This window comes from Lasiodiplodia theobromae, assembly GCF_012971845.1.
Source record: "Lasiodiplodia theobromae strain AM2As chromosome Unknown scaffold_17, whole genome shotgun sequence".
Classification (NCBI taxonomy): Eukaryota; Fungi; Ascomycota; class Dothideomycetes; order Botryosphaeriales; family Botryosphaeriaceae; genus Lasiodiplodia; species Lasiodiplodia theobromae.
Window position 1 is genome coordinate 473 of NW_023336377.1, and position 10971 is coordinate 11443.

Here is a 10971-nt window from a genome sequence, read left to right on the forward strand (position 1 = left end):
ACCCTTTCAACTGTAAGTTGCAACTCGGCCATCGTGTTCGAAAAGTTTATCGTACTGACAACTACGAGGGATTAATCGGGCTTCTTTGTACACCTGTAGCTGGGTAGTGTGCATTAGGCTCTACTAGGGAAGTCATTTAACAATATTTTATTCCTTCTTCGGTTTTCACAGACCTTAATAGTGATAGTTCTTAACTTCTATCAAACATAAAGATCGGTAAAACTAAATAAACATCTTTTTTTCCCTTTAACCGAAGTTCTCTAGAATTAAAATTATGCGACATGGTCTATCCCCATGTTATATAGTAAGGCAATCTCAGTGTAGCTTTCTATCTAACCGTGCTTCTTAACTTTAAGGAGATATTACTTCTTTTCTTTGTATAAGGGTTAAATAAGTGAGAACTTCGTATTTTAGGTAATAAGCAATAGATGCCGTAGTATTGGTATAATTTACACGTCTCCTTCCCGAAGAGCCTTTTGCTTAGAATCGTTGCTGGGGTACAAATCGGTTGCTTGCGCGCTTATGCACTTACCAGGGAGCCTCTGTTAGCTACAGTCCCTTCAACGACTGCAAGGATCGGAAATGACAAATTGTAAACGTGGCACCACGAATGTCCAACGGAGAATACTTCGCTGCATCTCGTATTAGGATGAGCGAGGTGCATATCGGAGCCATCCGGGCGGAGATATTTCCACTGTTTTTGTTCTATGAGGGCTTGGCATGCATCGCATGCAGTGGTGAACCTTGCTGAGGAACACCGGTGAGAGTCCTGACGTTACAGATCACACAAGGCTTACAGATGCACAGACGGGTTGTGTTACATATGGTTGTCCTACATATGCGTCAGACTTTTTCTGTGCCACTCATACAAGCTTTTGGGCATGCTTTGTCCCGACATACGTTGGATTGCCTCTTTCTACGTAGGTGCGCAAGCCTGCCTGCATCTACTACACTCCCAGAATACCTTCCCGCTCTTTCCGAAATCCTGGTTCAATGCGCGATATTGCCCGTACCTTGGTCTTGAATTGGTCTGAGAGCTTTTGAAAGCTCTCAACCACTTTAAGCAAGCTGCAGCCGTCGCGTGATTGCTTGCCTGAAGTCTCTTCCACCTCGGGACGGTGGAAAATCTCATCCGAACACATTGTTCTCGTCACAGAGGTTCCTGTGCCGCTCTGTTTGTGTCTGTAGCCGGTTTGTGGGCATTGACTACCTGACCGGCCTGTTACACAATGAGGTGTTCCTCCTCCATCCTGCTCCAAGTAGTTGCGCAAACTTGTGGTAATGACAGAAAGTATCAGGGAAAAGTCTGGCTCTTAATTAGCGGCTGCTGCAAAAATGTCGAAAAGGCTTTCATTACCCCCCAAAACATGTTCGGCGCAACCAGTGCGGATCCCGTTTTCCCGAGAAAGCAGCGCAGCATCTCCATGCATGTAAAACTCGTAAATATCTGAATGGGGGTTAGCATTTTCCTTGCAGCACTATCAATGAGCGCAGTTTTTGATGATGGCCTTACATGAATTGAGGGGAGTTTTAGGATCCACGTCAAACTGGGGTATAACGCTTTGTTCAAAACATATCCAGGAGTGAACGCTTTCTGCCAGCTCCGGCACGCTTGCGAAGCAGTCTCCGTGGCCTGATAATGCAACGAATGGCGAACGCACAACCGGTCCGAGCCCAGGCGCACAGCTGTCCTCCTCCCTTCCGAAACTCACCTTAGAAAGAGGTAATACGTACCGCGGCTTCTTGGGCTGTCGTCGTATGTATGCGTCCAAGCAGGCAACAAAGCTCTTCAATGCGGACGCATTGTGGTCCTGCAAAATTCTGGCCGCTTCCTCGGGAAATGGAGGCAGTGGTAAAGCAACTGGAGAAACGTCTGTCGAGCTTTTTCCAGCTGAACGGTCACTATCTCTTGCGAATACACGCGAAAGAACTACCAGCAGCGTTTGCAAGACGGCGGTTGAGTTCGTGTCGATGTCGGCACACAATCTATGGAAATATCCCTGGTTCAGCAGGCGGTGGAAAGCCATGCTTGACTTTTCGATGAAATAGAGGTGCGAAATGCAGCCCGCAAAGTTGATGGGAGCCCCTGAAAGGTCGATTAATCGTGCTTCGTGGAGATATCCGATCGCAAATCGCAGATGATGCTCAACCATCTGTTGTAGATCCGATCTATTGGGATGTGGGGAGAGTATGGAGTCAACCGCGAGCACCGTGAGTTTTGAGTAGTTTGATTCGTGTAGCAGCGTGCACAATCGAAGGACGAGCGTGTTTGAGACTGGAAAGTGAAAATCGTGATTCGATGGCCCGGAACAAAGGAGACCGTAGATCTTGGATGCTGAGATGTCATGGAAGATGATGTTTCCGAGGACATCTAGCCCTGTCCGTCCAGCACAGCTTACGCTTTGACGAAAACTGAAAGTAGAGAGGAGCTCCGAGTTGCCGGAAAAGACAAGGGTCCGGCATTGGAGATTGGTTGTCCCTGTGGCAAAAACCACGCGGATGTATCCTCTGGCAAAGAGAATCTCCACTGAGGTTTGATATCGATAGTCCATCCCTGCATGGTGAATCGCCAGGCCCCTGATCAGAGCATCGATGATCCATTGGTCGACACCGAATCTCTGTAACTCATCACAGTGAGTACAGATGTCTTCGAAAGGGACTGCATTTTTATCCGCAAAGTGAAAGCCGTCCAACGGCGGACTGAAGCGCGTCCTCGGTTTGCTATGGTGCTTGGCCGTGTGCCCGATGGACCTGGCGGAAAAAACTTCCCTTTTTTGCAAAGCTTCTGCTTTCTCGAGTTCTCTCAACACCCCTCGACACTTGTTCTCGACATAATTGCGGTCATGGTTGAGAACGATGGCTGGAAGGGCACAGCGTGCATGAAGTTGGTTCAACAACTCGAGGATTGCGACAACCTTTGTCACCAGCGACCGGCGTTTGGGACGATTGTTCAGTCGGGCGTTGAAACTCTCGCCAAGGTCGTACACGACTTCATCGAATGGTGAGTTTCTGACCGTCTTCCAAGCATTCAGCGCGTTCAGCAACTTTCCACCCCACTCGAAAGCGTCAGCTCTAGTGACTGTGCTGGGAAGAGCCAGATAAGGATCGAACGAGCTATCCAGAGGAAATTCCGGCCTGCTGTGTTTCTTCATGGACTCCCAAAGCGTGTAGAAATCGCGCGGTTCGATGAACATGTCATCTAACATTTTCCTCGATCTATAATTACTCAGCATGGACAAAAAGTGCGCATCGCTATTGGAATACGTACCGATGAGCTAGGCAAGCGATTGGATGCAGAAACTCGAAACATGAAACATCGTCCAAACTCACTGGGGGCGAGGGTTGTGGCTTGCTGAGACGCAGGAAACATGGATCTTCTGAAGGGGGGAGGAACACAAAGCTTCTGATGTCTAGATCTCGTTGCCTTTGGTGAATCACAACGAGGTCTCGTCCCTTTCTCGTTTGATTGTAGGAAAGCCACTCACGGAAGACTCGAGGGTTTGCGACATTCGTTGAAAGACTTATAATGGGGCACGGCAGTAGAAGAAACAGCTGTTCCCAGACCTGGTGATCCTTGGTCCGTTCGCCACAGTGCGTATCGTCGAAAATGGCGTACTTGACGTTCTTCAGCCAAGTCTGCGCGTGCGTTGGCGTGAGGAGGAGGATATGGAGGATCGCAGGGACTGTAACCAGAATCCGGCAGTTGGTCGAGTCATTCACGCGAAACTCACGGGTATGTACGGCCCACAGCGGCCTTTTGCTCGACTTGTATTCTTCAGAGAACCGTGCTTGGATCTCGGCTGCGATCCTCTTGACGCGCGCCTTGACAGGCGCTACGTAGACTAACACGTGATCCTCGGATCCGCTGAGGACCTTTTCCATGGCATGGAGTGCAAAGAGAGCATCATCTGGAAAGTCAGATACTGCCGGCATATTAAAGGGTGTGGGCTTACTGCTGATCTCTCTATCAATTACGAGAAGACTTTTTCCGTGATCAATTGCGTCCAATGCTTCGCGTTCCAACCTCTCTTTCTGCGAATGTTGCCCTACGTCTCGGGCCAGTAGTGGGCTGCTGTGAACAAGTTGAAACTCCCTGGAGGGTATAGAAGTTTGCGCATCCTCGGCTGTGGCTGGTAACGGAGCTGAATCGGGCGGTAGTGGAGCGCATGAAGATGGAGAATGCCCACTGGATAAAGATGATCCCGGATCATGGGCCACCACATCCGAATCAGACAACGTTGCAATAGCACAATCTTGGCTGCCTTTCAGTCGCAATGCCTCCTGCAAGATACGCTCGGCAGTGTGTATATCTGGGCGTTCACTCGATCGGGCCCATGATTCCAAGATGCACCTGAGCGTATGAACTGCTCCGTCCAGCTGGGAAGAGCCGCTGTGGGTGCTGGATGGGCTACTAGTAGCTCTGTTAGACAGCTCAGAGTCTGATGATCTCCCGCTTGGACTTGTCAGGGGGACAGAAAAGTCGGACCCCGCCGGGCTGGCAGCATTCATATCCGTATCTTGCGCCATGGAAATGCATGTATTTGGAGTTGGTCCAGATGTGGAGGACGGGACTCCACTGCTTTGAGAATTTTGCGTATGGGGCAAAGCTTTCAGGCGAATGCCGGCTAGTCTTGTTGCATAGGAGACTATGTGAGAAATGTACCGCTGATTCTGGCACAAAAGGCGCGATTCCGCCGTAAGGCTAGGAATAGACGGCTCGGGCTTCTGTATGAGGTGGCCTGCCTTGTGCCAGTGATATCGCTCTTGGTACACTCGATCATGCGTCTCCATATACCCAAAGCCTGATTCAGCCCCAATGCTGAGTTCTAGGGGACCAAGGTATTTGTTCAATACGGGATTGCTGAATTGGGCAACGTTGGAAATGGGGTCCGTGATTGAGCGTGATATCTCACGGCGGAATATGGTCGTGGTGTCTGATGGACTCGCTTTCCGGGCCAAGTCCGCTACAGAGATGCGCCTCTGACTGATCGTAGATGTGAGATCCATCAAGTTGTGCAGCAAGCTCATTGTATCGTCTGCAATTTCGACGAGCTCAAGCGGGTTTTTTGAACGGAGAAGAGACTTGAAAAGCCTACCGTCAACAAGGTCACCCACGTCACAGCCACCTTGGGTGTCTTGCAAAAACTCTGACCAGCCATACGAGTTTACTACCAGTAGACAAACATGAGCAAAAGGCGTAATCGAGCCGTCCAAGAAGCTTGAGCCAGCAGGTATGTTGGTCAGGTGCCGCTGCGATAGGGATAGCTGTGTCTGCAGCGCACTGTGAAGAAGGAAGGTGGCGGCACTCCAATCGCTCACAGCACCGATGGAAGCAAGGATCCCGATCGTGGTGGCTACGAGGTACAGTCGCTCGGAAAGCTTGGGAAGATGGCCCTGCCGGCGGTGTTTCTGCAGAGAATCGAATATCTCGCTCGAGAGAGCAGCCCCATTGCTCCTAACCTTAGAGTCTACTCCACTGCGTGGAACAGGAGCTTGTACTCGGGAAGGGGCTTCGATGATTGCCACGTTAACCTTTTACGTGCTATTAGCGTCGCAGACATCTCAAGAATAAAGATTTCCTGGCTTACCTGGGCTGATTTCCACTCGACACCGTCCATCCGCGCTATGGAAACCCCATTGTCAATCAAACCTCGACATTTCCGGCGCAAAGGTATTATTATGCGATGGTTTTCTTGACAGGAGAAGTCCATGGCGGACCCGTCGTCCATCATGATCGTCATGAGGTTCTTCTCCAAAAGAAAGTTGAGAAATTCACCGGAGTCGCTGGAACGGAACACTTGAACTCCAACGAAAGAATGCTGAGAAGCAAGATTTGCCTGGAGATGACGGATCGTCATTGCTCGAGCCAGTAGGTACTTGGGTCTGTGCTCGCCATCAGCAAATGGAGGCAGACACAGCTCAGCGTCTTCCTCGAAGAAGATCACCCAAAAGCGCCAATTCCTTCGGCGTAGCTTTTCAAGGAACGACTCGACAAGCCACATGCTGTGTAGAAGCTGATAGCCGTCTGAGATACATTAGCGTTGAGCGTCAAGGCATGGGACAGGCTTTACCCTTGAAGTCAAGTAACTTGTTTGAATAACAACGTAACAACAATGATTCCCCATCGACACACAGGCGCTCCCCACAGAATTCTCCAGGGATGTCTAGCCGATGCAAGACTACTTTTCGACGATAGTGATCTCTCGCGTTCCTCGTTTCTCTGTCAAGAGAGAGTGCCATATTCAGAGCCAGCCAGCGTATGGCAAACACACAGTTGCAAAGGTTGGTACGATTTATCGCTCAGAATACAAAGAACATATATATGTCACAGCCACCGTTTCATATTTTCCAAGGTCAATAATTTACTGGCAGCAAGGGATTAGCGTTGCATATTATCGCGAATTAAGTAGAACACCGACCCGTCGGTTTTATACCAAGTTCAGCTGCATAGCTTTCGGCGGTAAGGTGCATACCTGTTCAAACATGCGACGAGTACGTATTCATTTCGCGCGTACAGTAGTGTCCCTTGCACAACAAGAGCATACCTCCCAGTCGGTTGTACGTGCGATTCATCTTTTACAATGCGACAAATGGACCAGTCGGCATGACGGTGGTTTGAAATTTGCAGATGGATTTAGATGAAGGCTTACAACGGCAATGGTTGAGCTAGAAGGATTCTTGTAAGTGCGGTAATATTTCGGATGGTTCATTCTCACAAAGGGGTAAAGCGGCAATTGAATCAAAATTAAGTTTGCAGGGGACATGAACTAGAACAAATCTATCATTGAGTCTAGTTCGGCTGGCACTGCCGGCCGCATGCTTGATGTAGCTTAACTTAGCCGGCAAGGTTTGGATGGACACCTACTCTTATAGGAAAGTCCCCGACTGCACGCATACCGAGTAAGAAAGGCTAGTGAAAAAACCGGGAATGCGTAAGATTTTTGTTCTAATGTGGAGCAAAGACACGTTGTAAATAATCAACAGCATCCGTGTCTATAGCTCAACTTGGGTTTAGGCGCGTGCCGCCGCTTCAAATTCGCCTATATGCAGCATTAAGTTCCGCACTCTGACATTCCCAATTGCTGAGCTATGTGTTTTTAATGACTTCATTCGATTCCTGTACTGTCTTGTTTGGTTTTTTTTTTTTATTCTTCCCAAATAGAAGAGAATTCGCGACTGAGGAATTTGAAAAATCTACAATCTATGCTTTCCCATCATACTTAAAGCCGCTTTACCAGCTCCAGACAACTGTCATTCAAGGCGTTCCCTCATCTTCGTTCTTCAAGCCTGTCGTTACTTCAGCCTGTTCTTTTGACACATAAACCAACGAAATCATTCGGTCATGGGTATTATCATGTCATTTCAAACAATCCTCTTCTTTGCGGTCATCAGCTCGACTGTGGCTGCCTTTCCTCAATCTGGTCTTCCGCAATCTGGTCTTCCGCAATCTGGTCTTCCGCAATCTGGTGTTTCCACTGGTCGCACTGAACCTTCCGGTGTGTTTGAGCTTCTCTCGGAATTGAATCCACTCGCAAGCCCTAAAACTGGTGCCGTATTGGGTCAACCTAGCTCTAGCCCAAGCATCAGCCCGGAAGCTGGGCCTTCAGCTTCCTCCGCTCTTAGCCTGGCAGTCGCAGCTCCGAAATTTGCAATGAATGATACGGTTTCAGACGCGACAGCTACAGCTCCAGACGCCACAGCTACAGCTCCAGACGCCACAGCTACAGCGTCAGATGCTTCCGCGCTCCCTGACACATCTGCTTCTGCCACAGGTACCGCTGCGGCAGCTCCAGCTGCTTCCTTTGCTGCTCTTGCGCCCTCGCAAACCGCAGCGGCTGCGTTTGCTGCATTGCCGTCCCCTCAATCCTCGACGACCGATCTCCATCAGAAAATACTTAGCGGCCTCCTGACGGCATTCATGCAAATGTTTTCTCCCTCGAGATCATCCTCATCCTCTTCCAATCCGCTTGCTTCCATCTTCGGCGGCGGCAGCAGCAGCAGCAGCGCAAACTCTATTTTCGGCCGACGGTCCGGGTACCGAAAGCGAGACTTGACGGCGTCCCAGACAGGCGCAATCAGCTCCATGAGCCGATACTTTGCCAGTCTTGTCCGGTCGATCTTGGCGGTATCGCCTACGGTCGTTACGAGCGGGCTATTCTCGTCGGCCGCGGCGGGCTTCTCGCGCGACCCTGCCTTGGCGGTGCAGCTTGCCTACCGAGCCTTCGTGGACGCGTTTCCGGATGCGGAGAAATCCCAACTCGACGAGCTGATGCGACTATTCATCGACATGATTTTCCCATCATCCACTGTGGCTTAGGATTGCACCTCAACCTTATACATCTGAACTGCGCTGGGCTATCGTCATGAGATTGTAAACAAGGCTTGGGCAGTATTAGGCTGATAATTAATGGCATAAGTTGGAGTGTTAGACATAAAAGACTATAAAAAATCTTCTTCTGCAGAGTGTATTTTAGATGGAATATATTTAGTTTATTATTACCTTGCAGAGGGTGAGTGTGCCTCAGGTGGCAACATCTAAGAGACCTCCGGGCAAAGGTAGGTATCACGCTCGGACTTTCGGCCCTGTGTGACCACCGTCATTTCGATAACGTCACGTAATTTATTACCTTAGATAGTTTCTTCTTATGGATTGCGAAGGCAATCCGTACAGCCTCTTGTTAGCAATCCGACATTTTTCTCTGCCATCCCAACCAATCCGTGGAGGAATTATTCGCCTCCCGTGTAGGCGCATTTGGCTCGCTCTTGAGGAAACGGATCAAACAGGATGAGCTTCAGAGAGCTTTCGACGAGTTGGTGGATTCTATGCAGGCCAAAATCACGAGGTCCTCAACAAAGCTTGGGAACGGGCCAGATCCATTCTCAAGCTGCCCCCGAGAAAGAGCGCAGCTATGCTGCGAAGCTGTTCGTGTCTGCTCTCAAGGCTCCGAGCACCGTTATGGAACAGCAGAGAAGGCTGCTCAGGAACGTCTTCGACCCAGCGCTTAATTATCCACGCAGGGCTCTCGTGGCTGTAGACAAAGAGCTCAATTGCAACAAGACTGCCGCCAGTGTTGCATTCAAGTGGGTTAGCAGTGTCTTCCATCACGGAAATCCTGAGGAGGAGATGGCCGGCGATGGCCACGGTATGAATATCATCGGCGACGCTTCGGCTGGGCTGGATTTTGGGGTCATACGTCTATCGTTCCAAAGACGAACAGCGGCTAGACAGTTTGTAACACATCTTACTAAGATGTGAGGCCAGCGACAAATGCCTTATTTATGGAAAATGGACTCAATCAATTTTATCATGCTATTAGACGAGCCACTTAGCGTAGTTATTTGCTTCGAGACAAATACTCGGGCGACATCCTACGAGCGCCGGTTATATGATACATATTATAATAAAAACGGTAGAAGGCAATCTCTATTAATATACATAAACTTATAAAAAGTAGAGAACTAGTATTACGGTATAGTGTGAGACATAGGTGCACTGAGGCAAAATAGGGAGTTCACTGCTGATGGAAACAAGAGGACTGAACTGCCATCGAGACGAATCCTTAGGGGGGTTTGGTCGGCCTCTAGAGAAGCGTAAGAAGAGACTCGTGTGTCAAGGTCCAGCACGGGCCTGACAGGAGAGTCGCATGCTCCTCGCAGGGGCAGGGGGCTGAGCGGATGCCTCAGGCAGAGGCCCGGCGCCCGTGATCCTGACAAATGTAGAAGCTACTAGACCCTGCATATATTTACGGCAATTCGCACCTCTCCTTATTTTTCCATTAAAAGTTGTTAAATGAGAAGTTGGTGAAGATATTCCGTTCCCTCTCTATTTTGTTGAGCGCCGCGCATACCCCGTTCCAATCCGATGCCAAATCAAGTATTCGTCAACAAGTAAATTTCATTCAAATTAATGCGTAAAACGCCGGCGTTGAAGCAACACATTTCCCTTCTCATCCTCTCCAACGTTCAATAACAGCAGAAGCTGCTCTGCATCCTTATCAGAGATCGAGTCTGGCGAATATCACCACCCTGCGAGGAGACGTGCGCAGCAATTTGACAGAGCCCTACCGCAGGGAGAATCGAAGGTTCGAAGAGAAGAATGGCTTGCAGGTCAAACGAAACTGGCCGAATCAATGGAGGCTCTTGTTGCGACCACGCATTGACGTAAGAGAGACTGTCGACGGCGACCTTGGTGACGACGGCAGTGAGCTGCGCGAGGAAAGCAGAGAGACGGGCCGACTCAAGAAGCGCGTGGTGCTCAGGTCCATGGGCTTCTGCGGCTATTGGCCCGCGGTGCTGCGGCTCTTTGCAGCCCAGCAGATGGCATCGGTCGCCGCAAATGCGTGCATCCGGAGCTGGTCCGGCTCTTACACTCACAGCGAGTCAGACGTCTCGACATTCATGCTTGACGCGGGCAGTGTCTCTCGCTGGTTCCCCGTCGTCGGCCAGACAAACAGCAAGGTATCTTCACACCCGGGGACAGCCTACTACCTCGGCATTTACGCGGGCCTAGGATTCGCCTTTATGGCGTTGACGGCTCTGCGCGAGAACGCCGTGTTCGCCGGGTCCATGTTGGCATCGCGGAAGATGCACCTCCGCCTATTCGAGGCCGTGGTGCACGCCAAGATGCGCTTCTTCGACGCTACGCCGTTTGGGTAGGTCGTGAGCCGCTTCTCGAGGAATATGGAGTCGCTCGACTAGGAGCTCGCGGCGGCGGTAGTAGGCGTGGCGTACTATACGGTATCGCTCGCGGTAATTCTCGTACTCGTTAGCGTGATAGTGCCGCGCTTTCTGGTGGTAGGGCTCGCCAGTATAGCAGCCGCGCTGGTGCTGGGAAGGGTGTATATAGGCTCGGTAATGGACCTTAAGCGGCTCGAGTTGACGCGGTAGAGCCCGTTATACTAGTACTTGGGCGTAGGGGTCGCAACAAGCGCAAGCGGCCATTTTGGACCTGCTTGATCGGATTTTCAAGAT

General features: G+C 50.2%; 1 protein-coding gene across 1 annotated transcript; it reads left to right on the forward strand.

The window, feature by feature from the left end:
• Positions 1-9862: 9862 nt before the first annotated feature.
• Positions 9863-10656, forward strand: LTHEOB_5945 (ATP-dependent bile acid permease; the record flags this gene model as incomplete). The annotated part of the gene is made up of 2 exons (XM_035515146.1): positions 9863-9888; positions 10071-10656. 2 exons carry the CDS (start codon positions 9863-9865, stop codon positions 10654-10656), a joined length of 612 nt encoding a protein of 203 aa, XP_035373076.1.
• Between the last annotated feature and the right edge of the window lie 315 nt (positions 10657-10971).